Here is a 26,035-nt window from a genome sequence, read left to right as displayed (position 1 = left end):
TATTGTTGAGCACTTAGGTTGTTTTCATATCTTGGCTATTATAAATAAAGCTGTAATGAACACAGGTAGAATATATTTTTTGAATTAGCGTTTTTGCTTTCTTCAGATAAATACCCAGCAATAGATTATATAGTATTTCTATTTTTAATTCTTTAAGGAATTTCCATGCTGTTCTCTATAGTGTATGCACTATTTTACTTTCTCACCAACAGTGTACAAGGGTTCTTCACATCTTTACCAACATTTGTTATTTCTTTTCTTTTTGGTAATAGCCATCCTAACACATGTGAGTTGATATCTAATTTTGATTTTGATTTGCATTTCCCTGATGATTAGTGATGTTGAGAATCTTTTCATGTGCCTGCTGGCCATCTGTATGTCTTTTTGGAAAAATGTTTATTCAGAGTCTGCCCATTTTTAAATCAAACTGGTTGCTTTTAGCTATTGAACTGTATTAGTTCCTTATATATTTTAGATATTTACTCTTAAGATATGATTTGCAAATATCTTCTCCCATTGGTTGCCTTTCCATTTTGTTGATGGTTTTCTTCATTATGCAAAAGCTTTTTAGTTCAGTATAGACCATTTGTTTATTTTTGGTTTTGTTGCCCTTGCCTTTGGAGTTAGAACCATAAAAACATCCCTAAGACTAATGTCATGGAGTTTATGATCTATTTTTCTTCTAGGAGTTTTGTGGTTTTAGGTCTTACATTCAAGTCTTTAAAACATTTTAAGTTCATTTTTATGGTGTAAGGTAGTTTCATTCTTTTGGATGTGGCTGTTCAGTTTTCTGAGCACCATTTATTGAAGACACTGTCCTTTCTCCATTGTAGATCATTGCCTCTTTTGTCATAAATTAATTGAGCACATAGGTATGGGTTTATTTCTGGGTTCTCCACTCTGTTCCATTGATCTGTATGTCTGTTTTTATCTAGTACCATGCTATTTTGATTACTATAGCTTTATAATATAGTTTGATAACAGGGAGTGTGATGCCTCCAGCCTTGTTCTTTTTTTCTCAAGATTGCTTTGGCTATTTGGGATCTTTTGTAATTTTACACACATTTTAAAATTATTTGTTTTATTTCTGTAAAAAATACCATTGTTTGCAGCTCTATTAAATTTATGTAGTAGTTGTAACAGTTTTTTAACTGTGGAGTCTTTCAGGTTTTCTTTTTTTTTTTTTTTATTAATCATTGTTCATATACAGTTTTCTCCTTTTTACTCCCAATCCAGTTCCCCCTCCCACCCGCCCCCCCTTCCCTCCCATTACCACCCTCCCCTTAGTCTATGACCATGTGTCCTTTAAGTTTGTTCCTGTGAACCCTTCCCACTGTCCCCTTAAATTCCCTCTTCTCTCCCCTCTGGTCACCATCAGCCTGTCCTCTATTTCAGTGTCTTTGGTTACATTTTGCTTGTTTCTTTGTTTTGTTGTTTAGGTTCCTGTTAAAGGTGAGATCATATGGTATTTGTCTTTCACTGCCTGGCTTGTTTCGCTTAGCATAATGTTTTCCAGCTCCATCCACGCTGTTGCATAGGGTAGGGAGCTCCTTCTTTCTTTCTGCTGCATAGAATTCCATCGTGTAAATGTACCATAGTTTTTTGATCCATTCATTTACTGATGGGCATCTAGGTTGCTTCCAGCATCTAGCTATTGTAAATTGTGCTGCTATGAACATTGGGATGCATAGGTTCTTTTGAATTGGTGTTTTAGTATTCTTAGGATAGAGTCCCAGTAGTGGAATTGCAGGGTCACAAGGCAGATCCATTTTTTAGTTTTCTGAGGAAGTTCCATATTGCTTTCCATAGTGGTTGTACCAGTCTGCAGTCCCACCAACAGTGCACTAGGGTCCCCTTTTCTCCACAACCTCTCCAACACTTGTTGTTTGTTGCTTTGTTTATGATGGCCATTCTGTCTGGTGTGAAGTGGTATCTCATTGTGGTTTTAATTTGCATCTCTCTGATAGCTAGCGATATTGAACATCGCTTTCATGTGTCTTTGGATCCTCTGTATGTCCTCCTTGGAGAAGTGTCTATTCAAGTCCTTTGCCCATTTTTTAATTGGATTCCTTGTCTTCTTAGAGTACAGTCGTGTAAGTTCTCTATATATTTTGGAGATTAGACCCTTGTCTGAGGTGTCATTGGCAAATATGTTTTCCCATACAGTTGGTTCTCTTTTTAATTTTCATACTGTTTTCTTTAGCTGTGCAGAAGCTTTTAATTTTGATGAGGTCCCATTTGTTTATTCTTTCCTTTATGTCCCTTGCTCTAGGGGACACGTCATTAAAAAAGTCTCTTCGTGAAATATCTGAGATTTTCTTACCTACGTTCTCCTCTAGGACTTTAATGGTGTCATGTTTTATATTTAAGTCTTTTATCCACCTTGAATTTATTTTTTGTATATGGTGTAAGTTGGTGCTCAAGTTTCATTTTTTTTGCACGTGGCTGTCCAGTTCTCCCAACACCATTTGTTGAAGAGGCTATTTTTATTCCATTTTATGTTGCTGCCTCCTTTGTCAAATATTAATTGACCATAGAGACTTGGGCTTATTTCTGGGCTCTCTGTTCTGTTCCATTGGTCTATGTGCCTGTTTTTATGCCAGTACCAGGCTGTTTTGATTACAGTAGCCTTGTAATATAGTTTAGTGTCAGGGTATTGTGATCCCTCCTACTTTACTCTTCTTTCTCAATATTGCAGCAGCTATTCGGGGTCGTTTATAATTCCATATAAATTTTTTGAAGTGTTTGTTCTATGTCTGTGAAATATGCCATTGGTACTTTAATAGGAATTGCATTGAATGTGTAAATTGCTTTGGGTAGTATGGACATTTTGATGATATTAATTCTTCCAATCCATGAACACGGTATATGTTTCCATTTGTTTGTGTCTTCCTTGATTTCTTTCTTCAGTGTTGTGTAGTTTTCTGAATACAGGTCTTTTACCTCTTTGGTGAGGTTTATTCCTAGATATTTTATTTTTTCTTTTTGCTATTTCAAATGGGATTTTTTTCCTTGATCTCTGCTTCTGCAGTTTCATTGTTGGTGTACAGAAATGCCTTTGATTTCTGGATATTGACTTTGTATCCCGCTGTTTTGCCAAATTCATTTATTAGGTCAAGCCATTTTTTGGTAGAGTCAATAGGATTTTCTATGTATACTATCATGTCGTCTGCAAACAGCGATAGTTTTGTTTCCTCCTTTCCGATTTGGATGCCTTTTTATTTCTTTTTCTTGTCTGATTGCTGTGGCTAAAACTTCCAGTACTATATTGAATAGAAGTGGTGAAAGTGGACAGCCTTGTCTTGTTCCTGATCTTAATGGAAAAGGTTTTAATTTTTTGCCCATTGAGAATGATGTTGGCTGAAGGTCTCTCATATATGGCCTTTATTATGTTGAGGAATGCTCCCTCTATTCCCACTTTGCCGAGTGTTTTTATCATGAATGGGTGCTGTACCTTATCAAATGTTTTTTCTGCATCAATTGATATGATCATGTGGTTTTTGTCTTTGCTTTTGTTTATGTGATGTATTACATTTACTGACTTGCGAATATTGAACCATCCTTGCATCCCTGGAATGAATCCCACTTGGTCATGGTGTATAATCTTTTTAATGTATTGTTGGATGCGGTTTGCCAGTATTTTGTTGAGGATTTTAGCGTCAATGTTCATCAGTGATATTGGCCTGAAGTTTTCTTTTCTTTGTTGTGTCTTTATTTGGTTTTGGAATTAGGATGATGTTGGCCTCATAAAAAGAGTTTGGGAGACTCCCATCTTTTTGGATTTTTTGGAATAGTCTGTGAAGGATAGGGGTTAGCTCTTCCTTAAATGCTTTGTAGAATTCTCCTGTGAAACCATCTGGTCCCGGGCTTTTGTGTGTTGGGAGTTTTTTGATTACTGCTTCAATTTCTTTTTGTTGTTATTGGTCTGTTCAGACTTTCTGCTTCTTTTTTCATTGAGTTTTGGAAGATTATATTTTTCTAGAAAGTTGTCCATTTCATCTAGGTTTTCAAATTTTTTTGGCATACAGTTCTTCGTAGTAATTTCTTACAATCCTTTGTATTTCTGTGGTATCTGTTGTAATCTCTCCTCTTTCATTTCTGATTGTGTTTATTTGGGTCTTCTCTTTTTTTTCTTGATGAGTCTGCTTAAAGGCTTGTCTATTTTGTTTATCTTTTCAAAGAACCAGCTCTTGGATTCATTGATCCTTAGAATTGTGCTTTTAGTCTCTATATCATTTAATTCTGCTCTGATCTTGGTTATTTCCTTCCTTCTGCTTGCTCTGGGCTGTCTTTGTTGTTGTTCCTCGAGTTCTTGTAGACGTAGGGTTAGGTTGTTTGTTTGGAAAGTTTCTAACCTTTTTAGGTGGGCCTGTATCGCTATGAACTTCCCTCTCAGGACTGCCTTGGCTGTGTCCCATAAGTTTTGGGTTGTAGTGAGTTCATTTTCATTTGTTTCCAGAAACCTTTTGATTTCTTCCCTAATATCATTCTTGACCCATTCATTGTTTAATAGCATGCTATTTAATCTCCATGATTTTGAGTGTTTTTGGTTTTTTTTTCCTTCGGGTTGGTTTCTAGCTTCAGTCCCTTGTGGTCTGAGAAAATGCTTGGGTATGATTTCAATTTTCTTGAAATTCTTGAGGCTTGTTTTGTGTCCTATCATGTGGTCTATCTTTGAGAATGTTCCATGCACATTTGAAAAGAATGTATATTTAGCTTCTTTTGGATGGAGGGCTCGGTAGATATCAGTAAAATCCATTTCATCAAGGGTATTGTTCAATGCCACAATATCTTTGTTGATATTTTGTTTAGAAGATCTGTCCATTTTTGATAGTGGGGTGTTAAAATCTCCCACTATAATTGTGTTGCTGTCCATATCTTTCTTGATGTCCTCTAAGATTTTCTTTATGTATTTCGGGTGCTCCTATGTTGGGTGCATATATATTTACAATATTTATGTCTTCTTGATGGATTCTTCCCTTGAGTATTATGAAGTGACCTTCTGGGTCTCTCTTTATGGACCTTTTTTGGAAGTCTATTTTGTCTGATATGAGTATTGCTACCCCAGCTTTTTTTTTCCTGACCATTTGCTTGGAAGATTTGGTTTCCAGCCCTTCACTTTCAGCCTGTGTAGGTCTTTTTATCCTGAGGTGGGTCTCTTGTAGACAGCAGATATGTGGGTCATTTTTTTCTTATCCAATCAGCTATTCTATGTCTTTTGATTGGAGCATTTAATCCATTTACGTTTAAGGTTATTATTGATAGGTACTTATTCATTGTCTTTTATGTATGTGTGTTCCTCTCTCTCTCTCTCTCTCTCTCTCTCTCTCTCTCTTCTCTCCTCCTTAAAGCAGTCCTTTTAGAATCTCTTGCAGAGCTGGTTTGGTCGAGGTGTATTCTTTTAGACTTCTTTTGTCTGGGAAGCTTCTTATTTGGCCTTCAATCTTGATCGAGAGCCTTGCTGGATATAGTAGCCTTGGTTGCAGACCTCTGGTTCTCATTACCTGAAGTATTTCCTGCCATTCTCTTCTGGCTTGAAGTGTTTCCATTGAGAAGTCAGCTGTTAGCCTTATTGGGGCTCCCTTGTATGTTATTTCCTTCTTCTCCCTTGCTGCCTTTAAGATTCTCTCTTTGTCTTGAAATTTTGTCATTTTAATTATGATGTGCCTTGGGGTGGGTCTCTTTGGGTTCCTCTTGATTGGGACTCTCTGTGTTTCCTGGATTTGTGTGACTTTTTTCTCGTCAAATTAGGGAAGTTCTCCTTCATTACTTGTTCAACTAGGTTTTCGATCCCTTGCTCTTCTTCTTCACCTTCTGGTATCCCTATTATACGGATATTATTACGTTTCATATTGTCTTGCATTTCTCTTAATCCCTCCTCATTCTTTCTGAGCCTCTTTTCCTTTTCTTGCTCTTTCTGGATGCTGTTTTCTACTTTGTCCTCCAGCTCGCTAATCCGATCTTCTGCTTCATCGATCCTGCTTTTCATTCCTTCTACTGTGTTCTTCAGTTCAGAAATTGTATTCTTCATTTCCTCTTGACCTTTGTTGAGAGTTTCTATTTCCTTTTTCATGTTTATATAGTTTGCAGTGAGATTGATGTAGTTTCCCTCTAATTTCTGAAAGCTCATTGTGAGTTCATTGAACTTCCTGGTAATCATTGTTTTGAACTCACTATCTGATAGTTGGGTTGCCTCTATTTCATTTAGCATTTTTCCTGAGGCTTCCTCGTTTCCCTTCAGTTGGGGGGTTGTTTCTTTGTTTTTCTCATTGTTCGTGGGTTTCTTCTTTGTTCTTCTTGTTTGTTAATTTGAACTGTTCTGGTTCCCTGTATTTATGGTGTGAACTTCTGTGGTAGAATTTTTTGTGTGTTTCAGTGGTGCAATCTCCTTCGTGTATCCTGGTGGTCACAGCTTCCCCCTACTCTTTTTTGGGATCAGTTGGAGGAGTAAGGCAAAATGGTTTAAAACAGCAAGATAGTATACTATGATATTTACTTTAGCAGCCAGTAGAGAAGAGATGGGTTATCCTTTGGCTCCTTATAGTGTAGCTGTGATCCTCCACCCCCCTATCCACGTTTTAGAAAGGATGGAAAGAGGGTAAGACTCTTATTGGGGATGAGAGGATTGTTAGTTGGATCTAGAAAGCTGTGAGGCTGTGGGAGGTCAGCTTCTAAGGTAGGGTTGGACTAAAGATTAGTATATAGGAGTAGTGAGTAAAAGAATAGAGACAACCCCCACAATAGTATAGTTCAGAAAATTGCAAAGTGGGCTGAGATCAGGTAGGGGTATTGAGAAGCATTTACAATTGTATAGACTAGGTCTTACTAGCAGTAATAGTAAAGTGACAGTCTTGTGGCAGAATCGATGAGGTCTAGATAACAAGAATAAAGAGTATAGAACCTTGAGAAGTGTATTAATGGAACGCAGATGAAGGATAGTAACTTATCAACATCTTGTGACTGAGATACCAGGGGGAACCTATCAAATGACAGTATAACCAGCCAAGCAAAGAAGATTATACAGAAAGAAAAAGAGTACCAAAATATTATTAAAATAAAAAATGTTGTAAAAGTGAGAAAAAGATAATACAAATTTACAGTAACTTGCAAGATTAAAACAAAAGGAAAGAAAAGCAGAAGATGTGGTGCAGGAGAGCTAAATTTGGAGTGGAAAGAATAATATTAGGTTGAATGGAAGAGAAACATAAGGGATTGCGATATAAAAATAATGAGAATTGAAAAAAAAGTCACATAAAACACAAGATAAAATCAGTCAACCAACAACAGCCAGAGAAACCAATAAAAAACCAAACAAAACCAAAAAAACTAACAAACAAACAAACAACAAACAAACAAAAAAACCTCTTGTTGGTTTCTAACTGGCCAGACCAGTTTTTCTGATCTTGCTAGCTTCAGCTGGCTGAGGGGCCTTTGAAATGCTTCTCTCTCTCACAACCAGAACTCAGCAAGTCTGTCAGGTACCCGGGGCGCTCCAAGACACACTGGTGCGAGAGAGTGTCTTCCCGATGAAGGTGCGGGAGCCCAGCCGTTTCCAGCTCCGTGTTCCCCGCCAAATGGCTCTCCGATGGAATGTTGGCACCTTTCCCGGCTCTCCGGTCGGGCTGGCTGGAAATCTCTGGGCCACCACTGAAGGAACGCACCAAGCCCCTCGTCCCTCCTGGGATCGCAGCGCGTGATTCCTGCCTCCCTATGGGGCGCGAGCTGAGCGCGGCCGGCTTGTGCTCACTACCGCTCTGCACTTCCACCGGGCTAAAGATGCCCCTGGTCCTGTTGGCTAGAGGCTCTCACTTCTCGGCCTCTGGGCGGGATTTCATATTCCCTGGGCGATTTTTTCTCAGTCCAACTGGTCAATCTGTTCCTTCTAGCAACCCGTTCTCCCCTGGAGTTGCTCACCCCCGTATTCGGGGGAGGGAGGGAGCAGCAACTTCCCTCTCCCGGGATCCCTGGGGCAGAGCCCGGAGCACCGGGCGGGCCTGGGGTCTGCGCACCCCCAGACCCCCTTTTGTCCTGTATCCTTCTTACCGTCTGATTTTCCAGTGAGTGCAATAATTTCTGATGTCCTGCTTTCAAAAGTGATTCGGCAATCCAGCCCACTTGCTCTGCCTCTCCACCGATCCGCGAGTTTCCCCCCTCTTCACAGAAGCCGAGAAAAAACGCTGCCTACAGTAAGGCCGCCATCTTCCTCCCCCCCAGGTTTTCTATATATAAAATTATGTCATCCACTAATAGTGACTGTTTTACTTCTTTGTTTCCAACTGGGATGCCTTTTCTTTCTTTTTCCTGCCTAATTGCTCTGGCTAGGATTTTCAATATTATGTAGACTAAAAGTAGCTAGAATGGGCATCTTTGTCTTGTTCCTGATCTTCAAGGAAAAGCTTTCTGCTTTTTGCTGTTGTGTATGATGTTAGCTGTTATGTTGAGGTATTTTCTGTCTGTACCCACTTTGCTGAGAATTTTTAATCATAAATGGATGTTGAATTTTATCAAATGCTTTTCTGCATCTATTGAGATGACCATGTTATTTTTATCTTTCATTTTGTTTATGTGTGTATCACATTTAATGATTTGTGGATATTGTACCAACCTTGGATGCTTGGAATAAACCCCATTTGATTATAGTGTATGACCTTTTTTATGTTTTTGTAATACTTTTAACTTTATTTTTATTGTTGATGCTATTGCAGATGTCCCCATTTCCCCCCCTTTGCCCACCTCCACCCAGCCCCTTTGGCCTCCTCCCTCTAGCCATCACAACACTGTTGTCTGTGTCTATGGGCTATGTATCTATGTTCTTTAGCTAATCCCTTCACCTCCTTTCATCCAGCCCTCCCACCCTACTCCCCTCTGGCTGCTATCAGTCTTTCCATGTACCCATGCCTCTGGTTCTGTTTGGATGATCTTTTTTAATGTATTGCAGAATCCTGTTTGCTAATACTTTGTTAAGGATTTTTGCATCAGTGTTCATCAGGGATATTGACCTATAATTTTATGTTTTTTTCTTTTTCTGTTTTTTTTGGGGGAGGATGGTGGGGTATGCTCAGCTTGTAAAATGAAAGCATTCCTTCCTGTTAAATTTTTGGGAATAATTTAATAACGATAGGTATTAAATTTTCTGGGAATGTTTGGTAGAATTCAACAGTGACGCCTTCAGTTTCACTTATATTATATACCCTTCCAAAGAGCTTGTTTTATTAGGACTTATACAATGACTGTAAACATCCAATATAAAGATTATTTAAACAAGAGCTATAAGATTTAGCAAAAGGGAGTCAAATTCCTGCTACATCTTAAAGTTTGAAAAAAATACTCACCACACATTAGTGGAACCAATGCATAGAGATTCAATAAAATAATTATTTTGTCATTGTTTTATCAAGTATCAGGTGAAGTTTCATGTATGTAATTTAATTTAAGCATTCAGAATGCCTATCATACATGAGACACTTTGCCAGGTGCAGTGGGTATATAGAGAGGAACAAGACATGAGCTAACCTTAGAGAAGTTATTACCTGTGGGAGAACCAAAAAGGTTAAAAGTTATAGAAACGTGTCACAATGGAAACAGGAGGAAATTTACACCAAATGAGCTTGGCCCTGAGTTGATAGTTGGGGGTATGAGGGTTTATTATCTCTTCCACATTTATATATGTTTTAAAATTTTCATAATAAAGACATTTAAGTACCAGGGAAACAAAAGTGCTCAGAGAAACCAGAATCGAGAGGGTGAGATCATTTTGATTGGGAGAAGGGGTCGGGTTGCTGGGGAAACTGCATGGAGGAGGTGGGAGCTTGTGTGGTAGCTGTTACTGTTTCCATTTTGAACATGAGAAAACTAAATATTCCATAGATGAAATGTCTTGTGTACAGATGGTAGACTGTCAAAGGAGCAGAACCAGGGCTCTGATGACAAGTCCTGTGCTTGTGAAGGAATGAGGTCTGCATCCCAGGGGTCTTTCTAGCTGCCTGGGCCTGCATTTCCTACTTAACATCTATAAAGTCCCTTTTGCCATGTAGGGTAACAGGCTCTCAGGTTCTGGGGATTAGGACATGGATATCTTTGGGAAGCCATGATTCTGCCTATCACGGCAGATTTCAGCTAAAAATTTGTAAGAAATGTTCTAAAAACTAGAGTCATGGATTGCCTCCTAAGCACATGAGTTTCTCCAGTGTAACCAAGAAAATTCTGGACAACCACACATTAAAGGATTTACACATTAGAAGGAGCTTTGTATGTACTTAGTGACGTGCTTAGATTATGAGTCTGAAAATGTCTGTTCCTCTATAGGATTGGGTTTTTGTGTTTTTACTATAGTCCTCATCACATTTCACTGGGCATTTGGATATATGCTGCCTGTGTCCCAGTCCCCTTACTAGGTTATAAGCCCTGTAGAGATCAGGTACCACATCTTACTGCCTTTATTTTTTATTTTTTAATTACAATTGACACAATATTATTTTATATTATTTTCAGGTGTACAGCATAGTGGTTAGAAATTTGTATAATTTATGAAGTAATCCCCCCGATAAGTCTAGTATCCACCTGCCACACTACATACTTATTACAATATTGCTGATTATATTTTCTATGCTGTACTTTATGCATCCCCTTGACTATTTTGTAACACCAATTTGTATTTCTTAATCCCTTTGCCTTTTTCATCCATCCCCTCAACCCTCCTCCCATCTGGCAGCCATTAATTTGTTCTCTGTATCTATGAGTTTCTTTGTGTGTTCACTTGTTCTTTATTTTCTGCATATAAGTGGAATCCTAAGATTTTTGTCTTTCTCTGATTATTTCACTTACCATAGTACCCTCCAGGTCCACTCATATAGTTGTAAATGGTTAGGATTTCCTTTTTTATGGCTGAGTAATATTTCGTTATATGTGTACCACATCAGTATCTATTCTCTTTTGACTGGAGTATTTAATCCATTTACACTTAAAGTAATTATTAATAGGTATGTAGATGTTGCCATTTTATTGTTTTCTAATTATTTTTATGATTCTCTGTTCATTTCTTTATAAAAATTATTTATTTATATATTTATTTGTTGTTCAAGTACAGTTGTCTCCATTTTCACCCCATCATGCCCCTCTGCCCCCTCAATGCCACCTCCCACCCTCCAACTTACCCCCTTTGGCTTTTATATGTGTCCTTTATACATGTTCCTTGAAGCCCCTCCGCAATTATTCCCTATTATCCTTCTCCTCATCCTCTCTGGTTATTGTTAGTTTTTTCCTTATTTCAACGTCTCTGGTTATATTTTGCTTGCTTGTTTCTTCTCTTGATTAGGTTCCACTTATGGGTGAGATCATATGGTATTTCTCTTTCACCACCTGGCTTATTTCACTTAGCATAATGCTCTCCAGTTCCATCCATGCTGTCACAAAGGGCAGTATCTCCTTCTTTATTTCTCCTGCATAGTATTCCATTGTGTAAATGTACCATAGTTTTTTCATCCAGTCATTTACTAATGGGCACTTAGGTTACTTTTAGCACTTGGCTATTGTATATTGTGATGCTATGAACATTGGGGTGCATTGGTTCTTTTGGATTGATGTTTCAGGGTTCTTAGGGTATAATCCCACCAGTGGTATTGCTGGGTCAAAAGACAATTCCATTTTTAGTTTTCTGAGGAAATTCCATAGTTTTTCACAATGGCTGTATCAGTCTGTATTACCACCAACAGTGCACTAGGGTTCCCTTTTCTCTACAACCTCTGCAACACTTGTTGCTTTGTTTATGATGGCTATTCTCAATGGTGTGAAGTGGTATCTCATTGTGGTTTTAATTTGCATGTTTCTGATGGCTAGTGATGCTGAGCATCTTTTTATATGTCTCTGGGCCCTCTGTATGTCCTCCTTGGAGAAGTGTCTGTTCAGGTCCTTTTCTCTTTTTTTAAAATATATTTTATTGATTATGTTATTACAGTTGTCCCATTTTCCCCCTTCACTCCCCTCTACCCAGCACCCTGCTCCTACCCCCCTTTAGTTCATGTCCATGTATCATTCTTATAAGTTCTTTAGTTTCTACATTTCCCATACTATTCTTACCCTCCTCCTCTCTATTTTCTACCTACCATCTGTGCTACTTATTCTCTGTACCTTTACCCCCTCTCTCCTCCTCCTATTGCCCTGTTGCTAACCCTCCATGAGATCTCCATTTCTGTGGTTCTGTTCCCTTTGCCTATTTTTTAATTGGCTTGTTTGTCTTCCTGGAATGAATCAACATGGATCTGAAGAGGCCTACTCCAAGATACATCATAACAAAAATGGCAAACTTTATTTTTTAAAATTATTTTATTGTTTTTTAACATTTTTAAAAATTTTATTTTAATCATTGTTCAAGTACAGTTTTCTCCCTTTTACTCCCAATCCCGCCCATCCTCCCAACCCTCCACACTTCCCTTCCATTACCACCGTCCCCCTAGTTTTTGTCAATGTGTCCTTTAAATTTGTTCCCATGAACCCTTCCCATTGTCCCCTGAAATTCCCTCATCTCTCCCCTGTGGTCACTGTCAGCCTGTCCTCTATTTCAGTGTCTTTGGTTGTATTTTGCTTGTTTCTTTGTTTTGCTGTTTAGGTTCCTGTTAAAGGTGAGATCATATGGTATGTGTCTTTCACTTCCTGGCTTGTTTCACGTAGCTTAATGCTTTCCAGCTCCATCCAAGCTATTGCAAAGGGTAGGAGCTCCTTCCTTCTTTCTGCTGCATAGAATTCCATTGTGTAAATGTACCATAGTTTTTTGATCCACTCATTTACTGATGGGCACTTAGGGTTGCTTCCAGCACTTGGCTATTGTAAATTCTGCTGCTATGAACATTGGGGTACATAGGTTCTTTTGGATTGGTGTTTCAGGCCTCCTAGGGTACAGTCCCAGCAGTGGAATTGCTGAGCCAAAAGGCAGTTCCATTTTTACCTTTCTGAGGAAATTCCATACTGTTTTCCACAGTGGCTGCACCAGTCTGCATTCCCACCAACAGTGCATTAGGGTTCCCTTTTCTCTGCATCCTCTCCAACACTTGTTTACTCAATTGTTCATGTTGGTCATTCTGATGGGTATGAAGTGATCTCTCATTGTGGTTTTAATTTGCATCTCTCTGATGGCTAGTGATACTGAGCATCTTTTCATGTGTCTCTGGGCGCTCTGTATGTCCTCCGTGGAAAAGTGTCTGTTCAAGTCTTTTGCCCATTTTTTAAATTGGGTTTTTTTGTCTTCCTAGAGTGGAGTCATGTGAGTTCTTTATATGTTTTGGAGATCAAACCCTTGTTTGAGGTATCATTGGTAAATATGTTTCCCCATATAGTTGGTTCTCCTTTCATTTTAATGGTGTTTTCTTTAGCCATGTAGAAGCTTTTTATTTTGATGAGATCCCATTTGTTTATTTTTCCCTTTATGTCCCTTGCTCTAGGGGACATATTGGCCTGAAAATATTGCTGTGTGGAGTATCTGAGATTTTCCTGCTTACATTCTCCTTTGGGACTTTTATGGTTTCACGACTTATATTTAAGTCTTTTATCCACCTTGAATTTATTTTTGTGTATGATGTAAGTTGGTGATCAAATTTCATTTTTTTGCTTGTAGCTGTCCAGATCTCCCAACTCCCTTAGTTGAAGAGGCTCTGTTTACTCCATTTTATGCTTCCTCCCCCTTTGTCAAATATTAACTGACCATAAAGACTTGGTTTATTTCTGGGCTATCTACTCTGTTCCATTGGTCCATGTGTCTGTTCTTATGCCAGTACTACACTCTTTTGATTACAGTGGCCTTGTAATGCAGTATGATACCAGGTATCGTGATCCCTCCTACTTTGTCCTTCTTTCTCAAAATTGTTGCAGCTATTCGGGGTCGTTTATGGTTCCATATAAGTCTTTGAAGTGTTTGTTCTATATGTGTGAAATATGACATTGGTAATTTAATATGGATTACGTTGAATCTAAAAATTGCTTTGGGTAGTATTGACATTTTGATGATGTTAATTATTCCAATCCATGAACATGATATATGCTTCCATTTGTTTGTATCTTCCTTAAGTTCTTTCTTCAGTGTTTGTAGTTTTCTGAGTAGAGGTCTTTTTATCTCCTGGTTAGGTCTATTCCTAGGTATTTTATTTTTCTTGTTGCTATATCAAATGGGATTTTTTTCTTGATTTCTGTTTCTGATATTTTATTGTTGGTGCACATTAATGCCATTGATTTCTTAATATTGACTTTGAACCCTGCTGTTTTGCCATATTTGCTTATTAGGTGGAGTAGTTTTGGGGTGAAGTCTATAGGGTTTTCCATGTATGCTATCATGTCATCTTCAAACAGTGACAGTTTTACTTCCTCCCTTCCAATTTGGATGCCTTTTATTTCTCTTTCTTGTCTGAACACTGTGGGTAGGACTTCTAATACTATGTTGAATGCAAGTGGTGAAAGTGAACATCCTTGTCTTGTTCCTCATCTTAGTGGGAAAGCTTTTACTTTTTGCCCAACCAGTATGATGTTGACTGTAGATTTCTCGTATATGGCCTTTATCATATTGCAGAATGCTCCCTGTACTCCCACCTTGCTGAGTTTTTTTTTATCATAAATAGGTGCTGCACCTTATCAAATGCTTTTTCTTAATCTATTGATATGGTCACATGATTTTTGTCTTCCCTTTTGTTTATATGATGTATTATGTTTATGGATTTGTGAATGTTATACCATCCTTGCGTCCCTGGAATGAATCCCACTTGATCATGGTGTATGATCTTTTTAATGTGTGGTTGGATGTAATTTGCCATTATATTTTTGAGGATTTTAGCATCAATGTTCATCAGTAATATTGGCTTGTACTTTTCTTTCTTTGCTGTGTCTTTCTCTGCTTTTGGGATTAGGATGATGCTGGCTTCATAGAAAGACTTTGGGGGTTGTCCCTCTATTGTATTTTTTGGAAGAGTCTGAGAAGGATAGAGGTTAGCTCTTCCTTAAATCTTTTGTAAAGTTCTCCTGTGAAACCATCCGGTCCAGGACATTTGTGTGCCAGGAATTTTTTGATTACTGTTTCGATTTCATCAGCTGTTATTGGTCTGCTCAAGCTTCCTGCTTCTTCTTCATTCAGTTTTGGAAGATTACATTTTTCTAGAAATTTGTCTATTTAACCTAGGTTTTCAAATTTCTTGGCATAGATTTGTTTGTAGATTTCCTTATAGTCCTTTGTATCTCTGTGGTACAGTTGTAATCTCTCCTCTTTCATTTCTGATTGTGTTTATTGTGTCTTCTCTTTTTTTTCTTGATGAATCTGCTTAAAGGCTTATCAATTTTGTTTATCTTTTCAAAGAACCAGCTCCTGGATGTATTGATCCTTTATTGTTTTACTCTGTCATTTAATTCTGCTCTGATCTTGGTTATTTCCTTCCTTCTACTCTCTGGGCTTTGTTTGTTGCTGTTCCTCCAGTTCTTACAGATGTAGGGTTAGGTTGTTTATTTGAAATGTTTCCATCTTTTTTCAGTAGGCCTGTATCACTATGAACTTCCATCTCAAGACTGTGTCCCATAAGTTTTCAACTGTTGTATATTCATTTTCATTTGTTTCCAGAAACTTTTTGAGTTCTTCCTTGATCTCATTCTTGACCATTCATTGTTTAATAGTATGCTATTCAATCTCCATGAGTTTCAGTGCTTTTGATTTTTTTACCTTGAGGATGGTTTCTAGTTTCAGTCCCTTGGGGTCAGAGAAAATGCTTGATATGATTTCAGTTTTCCTGAATTTGTTGAGTCTGGTTTTGTGTCCTATTGTGTGGTCTTTGAAAATGTTCCACGTGCATTTGAAAGACTGTGTACTTTGCTTCTTTGGATGAAAGGTTCTATATATATCTGTTAAGTGGATTTCATCTAGGGCATTGTTCAATGTTGCAATATCCTTGTTGATATTTTCTTTGGAAGATCTATCCATTTTTGACAATGGGGTGTTAAAATCCCCTAATATAAGTTTGTTGCTGTATATATGCTTCTTGAAGTCCTCTAAGATTTTCCTTATATATTTGGGTGCTCCTATGTTGGGTGCATATATATTTATAATGTTTATTTCTTCTTGATGGATTCTTCTTTTCAGTATTATGAAATATCCTCTGGGTCTCTTTTTATGGCCTTTGTTTTCAAATCTACTGATATAAGTATTGCTACCCCAGCTGTTTTTTTCTATTTGCTTAGAATTTTTCTCCAACCCTTCACTTTCAGTCTGTGTAGGTCTTCTTTTCTGAGGTGGGTCTCTTATAAGCAGATATGTGGGTCATGTTGTCTTATCCATTCAGCTAACCTATGTCTTTTTGTTGGAGCATTTAATCCATTAACATCTAAGGTTATTTTTGATAGGCACTTATTCACCCCCCCCCCTTGTGTGTTCCTCTCTCTCTTGCTCTTTTCCTTGCTCTTCTTATAGGAGTCCCTCTAACATACCTTGCAGTGCTGGTTTGGTGGAGGTGTATTCTTTTCAGCCTTCTTTTATCTGGGAAACTCCATATTTTGCCTTTCATTTTCATTGAGATCCTCACTGGGTAGAGTAGTCTTGGCTGCAGGTCTTTGCTTTTCTTTACTTGTAATATTTTTTGCCATTCTCTCTGGCTTGTAGTATGTCTGTTGAGTAATCACCTGCTAACCCTGTCAGAGCTCCCTTGTATATTGCTTCTTGTTTCTCCCTTGCTGCTTTTAAGATTCTCTGTCTTTAAAACTTGGCATTTTAATTATGATGTGCCTCGGAGTAGGTCTCTTTTGGTTCATCTTGATTGGGACCTCTGTGCATCCTGAACTTGTGTGGTTTTCCCTCTCTCCAGGTTTGGAAAGTTTTCTCACTATTTTTTCAAGCAGGGTTATGATCCCTTGCTCTTTTTCTTCCCCTTCTGGTACTCCTATGATTTGAATATTGTTGCATTTCATGTTGTCTTGCAGTTCCCATAAGCTATCTTCATATATTTTGAGTGCTTTTTCATGAAGCTGCTCTACCTGGGTCTTCCCAGGTAGTACCTTGTCTTCCAGCTCAGTAATGCAGTCCTCTGCTTTATCCAGCCTGCTTGTAATTCCTTCTAGTGTGTTTTTAATTTCAGAAATTTTATTGTCCATTTCTTCGTGGTTTTTGTTTATAGTTTCTGTTTCCTTTTTCATACTGTTGTAGTTCTCACTCAGTTCCTTGTAGTTGTCTGTGAGGTTTTTGAGCATCCTTATAACCATTCTTTTGAATTGTATATCTGAAAATTTTCTTGTGTCCATTTCATTTAGCTGTTTTAGTGGGGAGTCCTCCATTACTTTTTATTTCAGGTTCTTTCTTTGTCTCCCTATTTTAGGTGACTTTTTGTTTGTTTCTGTGATTCCTGATGCTCTGCTTTGCTAGCTGTCTTTGTGGGGTATACTTCTGTGGTTCAAGTTCTGTGTGATTCTGTGTGGTCTCTTTGATCTCCTTGTCTGGATACTCAGGAGTTGCCATTTCTTCAGTTTGTGTGGGCTCTCCTGTTGTATTTGGGTTTTACCTGTTAGTGGTTCCTGTTTTGAGTTCTCATCTCTAGTAGGTTTCCTGCTGCTCATAACTTCCACCTTATTTTGGTGTGATCAGTGGCAGGGCGAAGGTGAAATGGAATGAGAGTGAGAGAGTATCCAATGGGACTTAATCAGGCTGTGAGAGGACCAAATACAGATCCAGAACTTTTTGTTGGTAGAGAACATATAGGAGATCCTTCAGAGAAAAAAAGTGGTAACTGTGATATTTCACCCACCTAGCCACTTTTTATAAAAGGTGAAAAAGAGTTAAGACTTTTATTAGAGGGGGAAAAGAATGTGAGTTGAATCTAGAAAACAGTGTGCTTGTGTGAGGTTAGATGGTGAGGTATAGTGAGCATAAGGGATAGAAACTAGGCATAGTGTACAAGAGAATAAAGTTTTCCACAGCAGTAATAAAGCTCAGGAAGACAGTCAAATTGGCCAAGACCATGGAGAGTGCTGTGTAGGACTTACAATAATATGGAACAACAATTACTTATAATAATATAGGAACAACAATAAAATGACAAGAAATATGATCTGAATTTGAAAAACTGAAAGTAAAAGACCAATAGTAGTGTTATTGGAGTACCAGTGAAGTGAGAGAAGAAAAATTAAAACACAATGTGAAAGGGAAAACAAAACCAGTCAAACAATACAATTAAACAAACAAAATGAAGAAAACTAAACAGAATGAAGAGAAATAAAAATAATAATAAAATAAATAAAAAAGAAAGAAATATTAAAAATTAAAAAATGCAAGTTCTGTAGGACGGCAAAGTGAAATTTGTCTGTTTCTCAGTTGTTGGCATTAGCCTTCTGATCTCCCTCTGGATCTGTATTTGGTCCTTTCATAGCTCTAGGTCTTATTGTCTCACACTTGTGGGGGAAAAAGCCTCCTGCTGATTTTAAATCTGCCAAGTGAGTCCTGTTGGTCTTCCTGGATGCTGCAGGCAGAGGGGGGGCTGGGCTTCACTTTTTTCCTTTCCTGTGGTTTTGCAAGGATTGAAGCCAGGTCTGGGCTGCACTATTCACAGCTGCCCAGCCTCCAGTCCAAGCCCTCCTTCTCTGTTCATTTCTTATTCTCTCACTTTCTTTTGTATGTTGATGACTTTCTGTAGTGTTGTGTTTGATTCCTTTCTATTTCTTGTATATCTCTTGTAGGTTTTGGTTTGTGATTACCATGTGTTTCATATATCCCAAGTTATATTTATAATGATCTATTTTAAGTTGGTGGTTGCTTAAGTTCAAACACATTCTAAAATCACTACCATTTTTACTCTCTCTACATTTATGTTCCTGTCATTTTTTACTTATGTGTGTATCCCCTACTTTACTATTGTAATTACTATGATCTTCCTACTTTTGCTTTTTATACTTTGTAGTAGTTTTGTAATTGATTGATCCAGGGCTTTTATAGTTTGCATTCATCAGTGAGAATATTGGTTTTGCAATATTCTTAATTCCTACTTTTTATTTCTTCTCATCTTCGTCCTCCTCCAATTCCTAATGGGGTTGTACTCTTGTGGTCTCTGAAGCTGGCCACCAGGTGTGTTGGTTCCATGGCATCTTAGGAGAGGCTCCATTGCAGGACAGGGTCAGCTGCTGCCTGTATTTGGCCCAAAGCCACCTGATAGAAGTGACAAAGTGATGTGTATTTGGTTGCTGTCTGTGCTAGTCATGGTGGCACCTGGTAGTAGTTATGTGTGTACTGAGGGCAGCTGCCACCAGCACAAGGCTTGGGGCCACTTAGCAACAGATACAGGACAAGCCGAGGCCAGCCATTGTTTGTTTGGGTTTTATGGACCTTTGAGGAATTTTAGGAAAAGCCCACATCCCTGGCACTGGGAGCCCAGTGTGGGACTGGGAGCCCTTACTTCTCAGTGGGGACCTCTGCAGCCAAGCTATTCCTCCTGATTCTTAACTGCCACATATGGGAGTGGGACCAGCACATTTTGTCTCTGCCCCTACTACAAGACTTGACATGGCTTCTTCCTTATATCCTTTGTTATAGAACTTCTGTTCTGCTTGACTTCAGGTGATTCTCAAAGATAGTTGTATAACTGGGCACCCTAGGGTCCAGCCTCTTGCCACCTTATACACACATAACACGAAGATTTGTGGGGAAAGAAATAGGTTTTTATTAACAGGGTAACCAATTTAAGGGAGTTGGGAGCATTCCTGTTCTGAGCCATCCTGACCCACAAAGCACAGAAAATCAGCCACCCCCAGGACCAGAGTCATTGTCCAAACAACTTGCCCGATATTATCTGTCCTTTTGGAGTTCCAAGATGGCAGTTACACAAATGGGTCTCCATCCTCAGACTCACTCTCTGTCTGCACTTGTGGGTTTCAGCATTGACATTGCCTTGCAGCAGCAGCTTTTTCTTTCTTGGGGCCTGGGTTGTGCAAAGGAAGCTCCATCCTTGGGGCCCTGGTACCTGAGGCTGCCTGCACACCTGGGGTCGAGGCACTTACCAGCTCATATCTCCACGTGTTGCTCCCAGCCTCTATCCACTGCTCTCAGGGTAAGCCCAAGGGCTGGGATCCATTGAGGCACACATCCCAGCACGGGTCTCTAGAAGCTGGCTTCTGATCATGGAAGACGTAAGTACTAAGCACTCCCACCCATGGAATAGAACCCCAGGCTTCTGCCTGTGTTGTTTTAAAGTCCCCTCCCCAAATCCCATGCATTGTGGGAGTGTCCAGCTTTTCAACCAATGTGGGCCTTGTCGGCCATGTTTGCCCAGGATGGGGTGTCCGGCCCCCACAGCTCATGCAGGCCACTGTGCAGCTTGTGTCACCAGCTCTATTGATTGTTACAGTAGCCCCAGGTTGTGGGAAGGTTGTCTCAAGGTTTCAGTTGTGATTTCAATCTCCATCTGGGAACTTCCTTTGACCCTTCCCCCTGCCTTCTCAAAGAGAATGCAACCTGTGTGCCAGATCAGGGTTTCTCCCTGCCCTCTCCAGTGATTTGCTCAAACCCACCTTTTAAAAGTTGTTCTATGATTTAGTTGCGAATTTGATATGGTCATGGAAGTAGGCCAGCACTGCGTTTATCCATACTGCCATCTTGACCAGAAGTCTCAAAAGGCATTTTTTTAAAACAAATATTTAGGGCAACATCATCATGAAAAATAGGTTAATTCCTTTTTAAACTACAAGAAAATAGACATAATATTTGAAAAGTATAAGTAAAAATATTTAACAATTCTTTGAAATTGCATGTTTTCAGAGTGTTTTGCCAACAACATGCTCCGAGAGAAACTCAATCTGGTAAGTCTCTAAAATTTAGGATTATGGGTTTAAAGAAAGTTAAACATTTAGGTAAGACATAAAGTAGCCTGATTTACTAGCCTCACTGAATTAAAATACAAATCTGACTTAAAATTTTACATATAAAATTTTCAATGTCTTCACATAATGTGTAATATAATTTACTTATTATTTGTGAACTAGGCCTACTCTCAGTAAAGCCATTGTCTGATGTTTTCCATCCTCACTACAATCAGAAGACGACACCAAGACAAGGTAAAAAGTTCTACCTTTTGAAATTGCTTCTCTTCTAAAAGAATATCAGAATTTTATTGTTTTAATCTTCACCCAAGGATATGCTTTTTATTAATTTTTGAGAGAGGAGGAGAGGAATATTAATCGGTTGCCTTCTTTTCCCCCATCATGAATCAAACCCGCAACCTAGGTATGTGTGATACTAGGAATTGAGCCTGCAACACTTTGGTGTGTGGGATGATGCTCCAATTGAGCTACCTAGCCATGGTGAATACCAGCATTTTTAGTAGATAAAATTGATAAAGTACTGTATGGTCCCTAAATAAGTATCCTAAGAATACATGGCTAGCATTTCAGTTTTAAAATTGGCCCCTGGCTAACTGGAACTGTGGGATGTACATTCACTCATGAATGGTTTCCACATTCTCTGAAACAACAGTGTCTTACCAGTACTAGACTGGGAATGTTCCTTGTGGGCTGGAGTCAGGACCTCTTGATAAGAGGCTCAATTCTGTGTCATGCTAACTGCATTTTGTGGTGGTAAAGATTTACCAAACATTTTTCAGTCATTTTCTTTAATAATAGCCTGATGTTTTGGGGAATAATAATAAGATACCCTAATTTATTTTCTTTTGAACTATGCATTGCAAGTAGGAATTTGGTGTGCCTCACATGTAGTAAGCATTGGCCACAGTTTAGGTCCTAATGAGGTTGGACTGGGGACATACATTATACTCCCTAGGAATAATTTGGTATGCATAAAATAAGCTATTCAGACTAAATGCCATTTCAGTGCAATATCCTCTTTTTAACTTTGATTTTTTTGGCTTTCCTAACCTTTTAAGTTATTAGGAAATACTATGAAAAATACTGTTGTCAGTTGGTGTTTATTGACAGGAAAAGATAAGAATAACATTAGTTTTAAAAAGTAGATTATAACACTGTAGCAAATCTTCTCCCTCAAAGGATTCTTTTGAATTCTTCCCAAAATTCCCTGTATACACAAACATACCTGTTATTATACTTTTCACTTTTCACTTAATATATCCTAGAAATCCTTCTGTATCGCATGAGTGGATAGACCTCACTCTTAAAAGCCTGCATAGTAATCCATTGTGTGTATTATTCAGTCACATAGCTGAACCAAAATTGAACTAGCTTCTACATGTTGGACATTTTAGGTTATTTCCAGTTTTTTTCTATCACATTTAAAATTATAGTTAGCATTTTTCTCCATTCAACTTTGTGCCTTAATGCAACTGCTATTAGGAAAACTTCCTATAAGTAATTTGCTGGATCCAGGAATATAAACAGTGAAACTTTGGATAACTACTAGCTGTCTTCCAAAGAGGCTGTACCAGCACTGCATAATTACTCAATACTTGCAAACATTATATATTAACCACCTTCATCTTTGTCAATCTGATGGGTAAAAAAATTCTTACTTTTCATCTTACTTATGAGTGAAATTAAGTATATTCCCCTTTTAATCAATTATATTTGTTTTCCGGTCACCAAATGCTTTTCTAGTTAATTAACCTCTCCCCTGAGGTTTCCCCATATGCCCATTTCTCTATTCAAATGTCTTTTTTGGTATTGATTTATGAGATCTTTTTATATTTTTAAAATTGGCCTTATTACATCATAAGTGTTGCAACATTTAGTCAAAGTTTGCCGTATCTTTTGGCTCCACAATAACTTTTGGGAGATAAAATTTTTATATGTTATGCAGTCAAACATCAGTCTTTTCCTTTATGGATTCTGGCTTCTATATGATTTATATTTTCAGCTCATTTTTCAAGAGTAAAAAGAAAAAGAGGAAAGAAGAAAGATCTCGCAACAAGCACTTCTGTACAGGTACTTCAACTTAATTTTATTATAGCTTTAAGTTTCTTCTGTCAACATCCTTATTTTAAAGGAAAATTTGGAAAAAGATTTTATTTATTTTTAGGGAGAGGGGAAGGGAGGGAGAGAGGGAAAGAAACATCAATGTGTGGTTGCCTCTTATGTGCCCCTACTGGGGACCTGGCCTGCAACACAGGCATGTGCCCTGACTGGGAATTGAACCAGGAATGCTTTGGTTCACAGGCCAGCACTCAATCCACTGAGCAACACTGCAACATCGTCATTTTAACCATTCTAAATTTCGGGTGAAATGATGATAGAACCATAAGAAACAAATATTAAAGAGAAGATGTGTATTAGATACCCAAGTACATAATTCAGGAGATGATAGTCCCATAGCTCCTGTACACATCTCAGGTACCAAATTAGTAAGAAGAATCTAAGCCCGGGGGTACTTATGGTCTTATTATGGGCAGAGGTACACTTGAGAGTACCCTTACCTAGCCAAGTATTTCCCCACTGCATGACCCATACTTGACCTAATTTATAACTTACAATTTTCTGGACTACTATGTGTAAAGCATATGAAAATGTTTTGGGGATTTCAAGCAGTTTTTTACACATCAGCTCATATAAGCTAAATTAATGTGAACCAATGTTCACCATCTGCTGTTTATACAAAAGGTGCTTGCCACAACTCTTGATGTATTATACAAAACAAAAACACATTTGATTTTACATCTACAGATAAATATGGGGCATGATTTTCATCATAGGCATATCACTGAATTATATACAACAAAAGATTGGTTTTCATTTTATGAAACATTAAACGCCAACAGTAAAATCTGTGTAAAATAATCACGATTTTTTTCTGTCCTCCTAGCTACCTGAACCAATGACATCAAATATGTCCACAAAACAAATGAAAGAAGAGGATGGAAGAAACACAGGTTTGCTACAAGTTTTGTCTGTAACAAATATGATCTATATATTATAAAGTTAGCATCCCACTTTATTCTTCTAGGCGTGTAGTAACTAATTAGAAGAGTAAAAAATTTTATCTTAACTACCCACTTGATTATAGCCCCAGCAGATCAAACTAACTTAGGTTGGGATGGTTCATAACTCTTTAGTATTAACACAGGGTACATTCTTTGTTAGAGAACCCAAGGTTGCCTGAGGTCAGAATATAGTGATTTGCCAACCCCTCACATTGCTGATTCCCTGCTTTGCAGGTAGCTGGAACCAGGACCTGTAGATTTGTTCTTTAAGCAGATAGACATCCCATAACAACACACAGTAACTGTAACTGAAAAATGACAAGAGTCTATTAGCTCAAAGATTTGAAGCTAAATTTTAGAAAATTATCGTGATTCATATAATTATTCCAAACAGAATTTTCCATTTTCATAACATGTCATTACTTCTGGTAGAAAAAATGAAGTATGATGAAATTGCAATTAACAGTGAAACTAAAGGTACTGTATATATTTCCTTAACTAATTATGCTCAGCTACCAGAAGGCAAGGCCTGAAGCAATGGCCATATAGTGATTTATGATAACTTCCCCAATACTGTTTCCTTCTTTGTTTTTCTTATTCTTAGATGCAATTGTGAAAGCTGCTTTCCTTAAGAAATGTAAGGATGCAGGACTTCTTAATGATTTATTTGAAGAAATATTAGACAGACTCCATTCAGTTCAAAAAAGACTTATGGATGAGACTGCTTCAGAATCAGGTACTAAAACACCAAAATTCCTATATAGATACTTCTCACAGACCTACATGTAAAATAAAACAAAATCAAAAACATGTACACATTTTCTGAGATATTTTCTTTTCCTTCTTGATCTCATTAATAAAATCCATTGTTCCAGGACTTTTGTCTTTTATAAATCAACAGGATGTGGGTAATTCACAAACTCATTAATTTCATAAAAAGTACCAGTCCCCTAAAAGTTTTCATGTAGTTTACAGAAGTGCATAGCTGAGAATAATCAGCAAAAGATGAGCACTTCAGAACCAGATTCAAGTCACACGTCCATCCCCCACCCTCATCCCCACAGCTAAGCAAACTTGTCCCTGACATGAGAATGGCATTATGTTTTGATTTGACTCAAATTCTGTTCCTTAATAAACCAAGTGTCTTTTTTTTTGGTATAGTTCAAGTTTAGAGTTATAGAATAAGTAATTATAATGTTCTGATTGATGTTTGGCTTAGTTAACTGTGACCTTTCTTTAGGAGCTCTATGGGAAGCTCAAGTTCCATTCATACGTTCAGGTATATAGCCACTTAGCTTTCTTATGATCTATCTTTTGAGCTTAAAACCTTTATTGTAAATACAGCTTAACAGAAAGAAAAGCTTGAGAGTCTATATTTTTAGGCAACAATATAAAATAAAGTATTTGAAAGGCATTATTTTCTGTAGTGCAAAACCAAAAAATGAAATTAAGAGCAAATATTTCCAAAAGCTCATTCATTGCATTCTTGTTTATTCTTTTGTCTAGAGAGACCAAGCACTTCTCAAACTTGAGCATGCCCCTCAGAAACACCTGGAGGGCTTGTTAAATCACAGATAGCTGGGCCTCACCCCTGGAGGTTCTGATTCAGTAAAGGTGCCACGAATTTGCATTTCTAACAAGTTCCCAGGTGAGGCTGCTGCTGCTGCAGTCTTAACACTAAAGTTCTACAATAGATAAATGCTCTGTTTACTTTTCCTTTTGGTGGGTTATTTTGTGAGGTGTTTCTGCCTATATAATTTAAATTAAAACTGAAAATGTTTTTCTTCCTCCAGACTATGAAGAAATTGGGACTTCACTTTTTGACTGTAGATTGTTTGAAGACACATTTGTAAATTTTCAAGCAGGTATATGAGTTATAATCAAGCAACAAAGTTTATAAATATTTATCACATGTATTGAAATAATATAATAGTGTTCAGGTGATAAAATTGTATTTCAGTGGACACATTGTTTTATTAAATGAAAAGCCCACTACAAAATAGTACGACCTCTCTTGCACACACACACACACAATATGTAAATACATATGAGGCATACATGCACACAGAAAAACTGAACCCAAATGGAAACTACTTATCTGTAGATAGCAGGATTATAGTGATTCTTTTGTCTTCAATACTGTGTTGTATTTTCCACAT

At 37.9% G+C, this 26,035-nt stretch overlaps 1 protein-coding gene across 8 annotated transcripts in view; it reads left to right on the top strand.

Moving 5' to 3' along the window:
- Positions 1 to 26,035, top strand: part of LOC123807501 (histone-lysine N-methyltransferase SETDB2-like) — a 125,795-nt gene that overhangs the window by 94,879 nt on the left and 4,881 nt on the right. For 5 of the 8 annotated variants that reach the window (XM_045821409.1, XM_045821407.1, XM_045821411.1 and 2 more), the window contains 7 exons: positions 20,753 to 20,793; positions 20,977 to 21,048; positions 22,817 to 22,884; positions 23,759 to 23,825; positions 24,481 to 24,612; positions 25,117 to 25,155; positions 25,670 to 25,741. In XM_045821409.1, the coding sequence (XP_045677365.1) occupies positions 20,753 to 20,793; positions 20,977 to 21,048; positions 22,817 to 22,884; positions 23,759 to 23,825; positions 24,481 to 24,612; positions 25,117 to 25,155; positions 25,670 to 25,741 (491 nt within the window). Of the gene's footprint in view, positions 1 to 20,752; positions 20,794 to 20,976; positions 21,049 to 22,816; positions 22,885 to 23,758; positions 23,826 to 24,480; positions 24,613 to 25,116; positions 25,156 to 25,382; positions 25,525 to 25,669; positions 25,742 to 26,035 lie in introns of all 8 variants that reach the window. The other 3 variants (XR_006783657.1, XR_006783658.1, XM_045821410.1) reach the window with 3 other exon arrangements.

The sequence above is a fragment of the Phyllostomus hastatus genome, unplaced genomic scaffold, assembly GCF_019186645.2.
Source record: "Phyllostomus hastatus isolate PE091 unplaced genomic scaffold, TTU_PhHast_1.1 phas_scaffold_46, whole genome shotgun sequence".
NCBI classification, from domain to species: Eukaryota; Metazoa; Chordata; class Mammalia; order Chiroptera; family Phyllostomidae; genus Phyllostomus; species Phyllostomus hastatus.
Note: the sequence above shows the minus strand (reverse complement) of the source record. Positions and strands in the feature narration are given on the sequence as shown.